Genomic DNA, 6,947 nt, shown 5'->3' on the forward strand with positions numbered 1-6,947 from the left:
CATGGTCCAAATGAAAGATATTCCATAGAATTTGAGATATTAATTTTAAAAGGTGTATTCTTTGAAAAAGTAATACAATATTCTAAACAAAAGGAGAAATATCTACCTTTTCATGCAGATGTGAACTGATATGTTCAATGTTGCCCTTTTTGTACATACCAGTATCTAACCACTACAGGAACACATTTCTAAGCATAGAATCTCTGACCTGCCAAAAAGACACAATCAAGACTATTTCGTCCACAAACTCAATTTTTAGAAAAGCAGGAAAAAGGCTGGAAACATTTTTTCAGTATCATGAGTGGACCTTTGCTTTTGAAGGTGCAGTTTTACAGAACTCTGTTTCCCTCTTCCTAGCATGGATTAGAATGAAAGTGTCAGATTTTCTTTTCCTGAAAATTATCCTTCAAATAATCACCAAACAGCCAGTGTCCAACGTATGAGTTGCTTCGTTCACTTTAGAAGATGCCATAAAAGAAATTAATTCCCAAATATAGCCTTATTTATATTCTAAAAATTGTCTTTTCAGAAATGGAAGTATTTCTGTGAGTTTTCTAAAAATTTTAGGTAAAGACATTTTATCTAAACCTTACCTTTCCCAGAGCAAGTGTTTGCAACCCACTGCATCTCACGTTAGCAGTCAGGAAAAAAAGACAATAAAACTTACAGGAGGAAGCAGGAGAAAGGGGAGGGGAATTTCCTGAAATAGATTTATCTGGTTTTGCTGTCTCATGGTGTAAAAGGCAAAAGAAAATAGACAAACAGAATACAAGCTGAATGAAAAGTAGAATGCAAACGTTGCTTCAGTTTTAACAATCCAGAGGAAGTTTAGTAACACAGCTGAAGCAACGTGAGAGATATCTGTTTGCTAACAAATCATCTTTAGGTTTTGTACAGACAACTTTTAAAGTCCTTTGACAGATTGAAAATACCTTTTTTTTTCCCCTAGCTGTTTTTCCTTTTCCTGGTATTCATTTTCATTTGTAGAAAAATCCCCAGGGTTTTAGATTTGGTTTTCAGCCGAACTCGAAGCTTTCTGTCTCCAGAGAGGCTGTTACCTAGCTGCCTGTCTCCTCAAATTCACTGTAGGGGGATGAAGCTGAAGAGGTTTTAGATTCTCCATCACTGTTGCACTCCCGCAGGGGACCAGGACTGGGAGCTTCTGGGAGCTCCTTGGCAGAGAGCGTTTCCTTACTGTTAGACCCTAAGGGGTGGCAGTCCAGCAAGCTCTGCAGGTGTTTGATGTAGCTTATTGCAGCTCTCAGGGTCTCCACTTTGCTGAGGCGCTTGTCAGCAAATTCCTTGGGCAGGTGCTCTCTCAGGCGTGTGTAGCCCTCGTTCACGCAGCGCACCCGCTGCCTTTCCCTCTCGTTCCTCTTTCGAATGAAGGCAGGCTCAAAGGAATAGTCATAGATGCCCATGTAGCCAGGGAATGGGATGTAGGAGATGCGACCTGCGTGCCCGCGGTAGGCTTGCTCCCAGTAAGACGGGTCCAGATGGAAGGGAACCCCAAAGGGCTCTCTCAGGGGAACTCCATGAGGATGCACATGGCTGTTAGCCAGGGACATAGCTCCTGGAAATGCAATCCTGTTCAATAGTCCATCATCATCTTTATTGCTGTCCATGCTTCCTTTTTTTCCTCGCCGGTAGAATGTCAATTCCCGAATTTGGCTTCCAAATCTTGTATCAGTCCAAGCAAGGAGGAAACATTTGTATAGGTACTCTGCCCCGCAGGCTGCAATTTCCTTCTGCGGTGTATAAAAACTCAGATCTCAAAGCACTGCTAACAACTCATGAAGTCCACTCTGTGCCTGGAAATCAGCTCTAAGCCTTGTTGTTTTTATAGATGTAGGATGCCAGCTAACTTACAGACAGGTTTTGAGGACCATCACTCCACACTTTAAACCATCCTTTTCCTCTGATCTTCATATTTCAAAAGATAATAAGAGGGTTCCTGTGTATTCCTTTTCTCTCCGCTTGAAATTATGACCATAAGAGTTAATGCCAAACATAAATAATCTTCCAGGCTCTAAACACTTCTCATGTATTGTAATCCACAATATCGTTTGATATAATTGTCTCCAAAAGATGGGTAATTTGCAAAGTTTACAGGAATCTTCAAAGTTTTGGCAGAACTCCTCCCTTTCAGGAACCAAGGATCTTCTGTCATCTGAAAACTACCCAAAGGCTTTTCACAAAGAAATCCAAAAGACAACTGCAAGCTTTGTTGTTTCGGCTGCTCTGGTCTAACTGAAACAGCTCACAAGCAGTTTTCAAAACTTGTATGGCATGTCTCTAGCTTTCTGGGGAAGCTGAGAAATCTTCAAAGGAAAGAGTGCTCTCTTGTGGTTGCAAGTCATGTCAGATCAAGAATGCATACCTGCAAGCATAAGAGGAAAACTGCTTGCTTTGCCCAAAGAGAGGCTTTTTCAAGAAGCGTGAGTTTCACAAACTGAAAGTGAGCATTTTCAAAAAATCTTCAACATTTTTCATATTTCTGCTTATTGCAGAAATGTTCTGGCCATCACTATAAGCATCTGCCTCAGATAAACAAACACGAAGGTGATGCCCTGATTGCTCCCTGTGTAGCTATTACTAGATGTTTACACAGATATTGGCTTACCTGATAGACCCTACACACTGCTTTAATTGGGGAGCTGAAAATCCCTCTTGACTGTGCCAGATCTGTGCTGCATCCTTCAGTTCGCCTGCAGCTTGCCAAGGAGAAGACGTGGACAAAATACAAGGACTTTTGGCAGTATAAGGGCATAATGTCCTCATCCGTGCCTTTCCTCTAAGATATCCTGTTGTGTTAGGATCTTCTCCTGCAGCAACTGGAGGGTCTTTGACTTTTCTCACGTGTTGTTGTTGTTCAAGAGCTCCATAGTTATAATTTTTTCTGAAAACACATTTTCACAGTTAACTGCATTTCCTTTTTTTGCCACCAACAGTTTGGGGAGTTGAACATTTGGTCTGGGACAGTTGTGGGAAGGGATGGATGTGAAAAGGTACAGGCATGTAGGCGCTACTAAAACTGTTCTTTTGCTCAAAGTGAAAGTTTCCGCCCTGTTCAGTCTTTCATGCCAAACTGCCTCAGAAGCGTGAGTAACTGAAACAACATCCTCCACTCCGAGTAACACATCTATGTCTCTGCTGAGTCAGAAACCAGCAGCAATGACGTCAGCTTGCATTTTTAAGTCAGCTTTGTATCTTTGCTGGCCTATTCTGCAGCTTCAAAAAACAATGGTAATCTTCAAAGTATGACGAATGTACAGGCAGACCGTTCCAGACAGACATGAGTGAGAACGACTCTGGACTCTGATTTATGCCAGGGGCAGGATCAGCACCAAAATGGCTCAAAAGCCAGGGCAACTATCGACCTACTTTTGCCTCCGTCACTAACATTGCCTAGCAAGAGCTGATGTTTGAAGCTGAAGGTTTTGTAGCATTACCTAAGAGTTAGCTAATGCATTTCATGAGGGGTTGAGATCTTTTCCAGTCACAACTAAATGTCTTTCTACAGTATGCACCATAGCTCAAATGGAAGGTATGGGTGTGAGGCAAGAATTACTGGGGAACACCCCAGGTATGTACAACTCATTTCAGATCAAATAATCAAGTGAGCCTTTCAGCCCTTAAAAAAATCTTTGGAAACATTGAACAGTATGGGCTTTTCAATATCACTTGCACTACAAACTCTGTTGTCCAGTAAAAATGTTTTCAGAAATGAATGATTAAATGAAAATAGCTCATTCACGGTAGCACTCAGGTAGGCCAGGACTTAATGTTTCCTTAAAACAAAGAGGACGTTGGCCTCTAAGCAAATACCTGAAGGACATTCGATTTGTGTCACCATTAGATTTAAAACACTGCTCTCTGGCAGTATTCCTGTAAGGAAATGGAAGTGTGCTTCTCGGGGGGGCCTCTCAAGTGCCAGAATGTTTCACAGCTCTCCGTGACCTTGCCAGAAGTCTACCCATGTTCAAAAGGGAGGGTTATGTTTCAGTTCTGTCATGCAGATGCACTATTCCCTGCTGCCAGACCTCTTTTCTATGTTTACTGTAAATGCAGGTCACCAGCACTTCCCAGGGTGTCTGAATTGCACCTGTCCTAAACAGACATCCGCTCTTCCTACAGAAAAATCCACATTGTTAATCCTTTAGAGACATACACGAAGAAAAATTTCAGGTAAATGTCATTTGTTAATCTGAATGATTGAAGCTGATCTTATATCAAATGGACTCTGCAGTCTCACTTTGTGTGCAAGAGAAATAAGAAAATAGGCCACAGGCTTTTGTTGAACGTTGTATCTTGTTGACAGTCTAACGTCACTTGCTCGGAAAGGGATTTGCCCCTGGGCAGGGAGCCAGCGCAAGGCCAATGCACCTTACGTCCCACTGAAGGTCCTTGTTGAGCGCGTGAGCAGGATTAAAGCAATGTATCGTTCTCCTACCAACCTCTGCACAAAACAGGCCCTTCTCAACGAGTCTGCACATGCAGACTCGGTGAAAGGAGCAGGACTGGTCCATCAAATCTAAAGGCTAATACATTCTTTTTAATTTTAAGAGTAGGTTAAGACTACATGGATAATATTCCTCTTCTAAGACAAGCCTTTGATCTTCTTTCTTACACTGTTTCTCCAATTAACTCCTTTTCACACCTTTGTCTGGATGATGCTTTGACTCCAGAATGCAATATCCTCCATGCTGATACGAAGCAGATGGCCTGGATTGCTTTCCAGGTGGTACAAATCAGGCGTTATCCACTGCTCTACAACTGCAGAAGTTGTACTGTTTCTATTTCTATTGTATGTTATGCTTTGGTTTGTTTTGGGGTTTTGTTTTGGTTTGGTTTTTGTTGTTGTTGTTGTTTTTTTTCAATACAAAATTTAAATGGGGACGCTGGGAGATTCCTCACATACTCCATTGACTGTGGCATTCAAACAGTTTCCCTTCCTTCTCTCCTTCCTTTTACTTCACTATACGCACTTAATTACCCAGGCAAAATGAATAGAAAATATTTCCGACATACCTAAAAATAAAACATTGAGGCATCTTCCTTCCAGATCTAACTTAGTTGTGGTTTTAATTGCATATATCCTAACACAATATCTATAAGAATGTAATCTTTGCACAAAAGAACCCTCAACACCTTCACACTCCCACAAGAATAATTAATAACACTACTGACATTACACAGTGGTTGCTTTGAATTACTTTGAATTACTCAAAGCAACAGATTATCCCTGACACCATGTTCCTCTGTGTCTGAAAAGAAAGTCATCAGTGGAAATACTGTAGCAGAAACACAAGTCAGCTGAACACATGCAAGTCCACCTATTTCCCAACAGATGATGTCTCAACTATTTTATCTGTGAACATATTACTGAGAAGGAAGAAGAAGAAAACACCTCAGCAGTTTAAAAAGAAACCCTCACAACATTGTGCATTTGTTATATTTTACTGTGCTATAATTATACTAAATTCTAGTAGTTATTATACATATCATAGTTTGTCTGGGCTGCTGCAATTTATTAACAGATATAAAATTGTGAAATTACCAGTTTCTCTTGTTAACTGCATACCACAGAATTACAGTAATAACTGCAATGTAGACCAAGATCCAGGAATACATGATTGAATAGTTTTGTGCCTCTCTAATCCTGTTTTATCCTTAAGCATGGGCCATCTCTTTCCAGCTCTATAGCTAGAAGTGAGAGCTGCAACTATACTACCCAGGTTTCATACTGTGACTACCACCAAAATACAGGCCTGCAAAGTGCTGTCAAGCCAATAAAAGGTGCTGAGAAATTTTGGATTTTTGATGTTAAAACAGCGTAATTCTGCTCACTCTGAGAAAGAACCCAAGGGCAGGTTTGCAACAGCAGAAGAGAACTGACGATACTGAGATGTGGGCATGGTCCAGCAGGGACTTCCACTCACGCTACAGAGGAGGACTGAAGCGTGCTTACTGCATCTCTTTCCCCCGTGGTTTCACGAATCTCCCTTATCTTTCAGTACGTCTCCAGGATCTGAAGACGACTTGAAAAATAGCTCTGCAATTTGTTCCTCACGCAGCAAGTAGCGCTATAAATGTCAATAAACTAAGCTTTCAGGGGACATAGTGCAGTTGTCTTATCAAAACACTTCACATATAATAAAAGTGTTTGGTATATAAAAAAAAAAATCTTCCCTTGCAGAAGAAACAGCTCTCAAATGTGTTTTATCACAATACCTTGGGCATGCCGAGTACATCTCTGTAGACAGAGATTAATTTCTCATTCGGTGACACTTCATATTATCACTGGCTTCCTTTGATATGTGTGCTTTAAACTGGTAGTTAAGATATCACTCGTTCAAGGGAGTAAAATGACTACAAAAAAAGCTGGAATCTCAGAGGACTCATGTTTGACAGTAGGAAAAAACACTCTTATCTATGCATGTGACTACATCCAATCTGGCTCATAGGCTCAAAGTACTACCTTCAGCTCAGATAGTTGAAATAGCGTGAGGATTTCAGCGCCAGGGCAGTTCTGCGGCAGAATTACACTATCGTAATTGCCATTAGGACAAGCTGAGGGTTTGGGATAACCTAGCGTTTCAGGACAGAACTGAGATGTACCGAGTGTAACTGTGAACTTGTAAAGATGACAACTGAAAACTGAAGGTCTTCAGTCATCTCCTATGTATTAGGGAATGCAATGTGAAGAGAGAGACTTCTGGGCTTGTAACTGTTTGCTGGAGTTTCTAAGAAAGATGTGAAGTATTAGCACCAACCATGTGAATATGTGGTACTACACTCGTAAAAATGAAGCACAGATAAACCCCTCATCACAAGCTCAGCAGCCCCTGAAAACCTGAGGACTTGATGAGTTCTTTCTTGACTTGATGCAATGTTTGTGCGCCAATTCAGATACACTCAGTCGTGGTTAGAGTAAGGATTATCTG

At 41.1% G+C, this 6,947-nt stretch overlaps 1 protein-coding gene across 1 annotated transcript; it reads right to left on the reverse strand.

Moving 5' to 3' along the window:
* Nucleotides 1–744: 744 nt before the first annotated feature.
* Nucleotides 745–1,625, reverse strand: ASCL4 (achaete-scute family bHLH transcription factor 4). The gene has a single exon (XM_030041347.1). It carries the CDS (start codon nucleotides 1,623–1,625, stop codon nucleotides 1,059–1,061), a length of 567 nt encoding a protein of 188 aa, XP_029897207.1. The 3' UTR covers nucleotides 745–1,058.
* Nucleotides 1,626–6,947: the final 5,322 nt, after the last annotated feature.

Source organism: Aquila chrysaetos, chromosome 17 (assembly GCF_900496995.4).
Source record: "Aquila chrysaetos chrysaetos chromosome 17, bAquChr1.4, whole genome shotgun sequence".
Taxonomy (NCBI): domain Eukaryota; kingdom Metazoa; phylum Chordata; class Aves; order Accipitriformes; family Accipitridae; genus Aquila; species Aquila chrysaetos.

Bases quoted from the DNA above. Each gene is read 5' to 3' on its own strand.
- ASCL4 (XM_030041347.1), bottom strand. From the start codon at position 1,625: ATGGACAGCAATAAAGATGATGATGGACTATTGAACAGGATTGCATTT.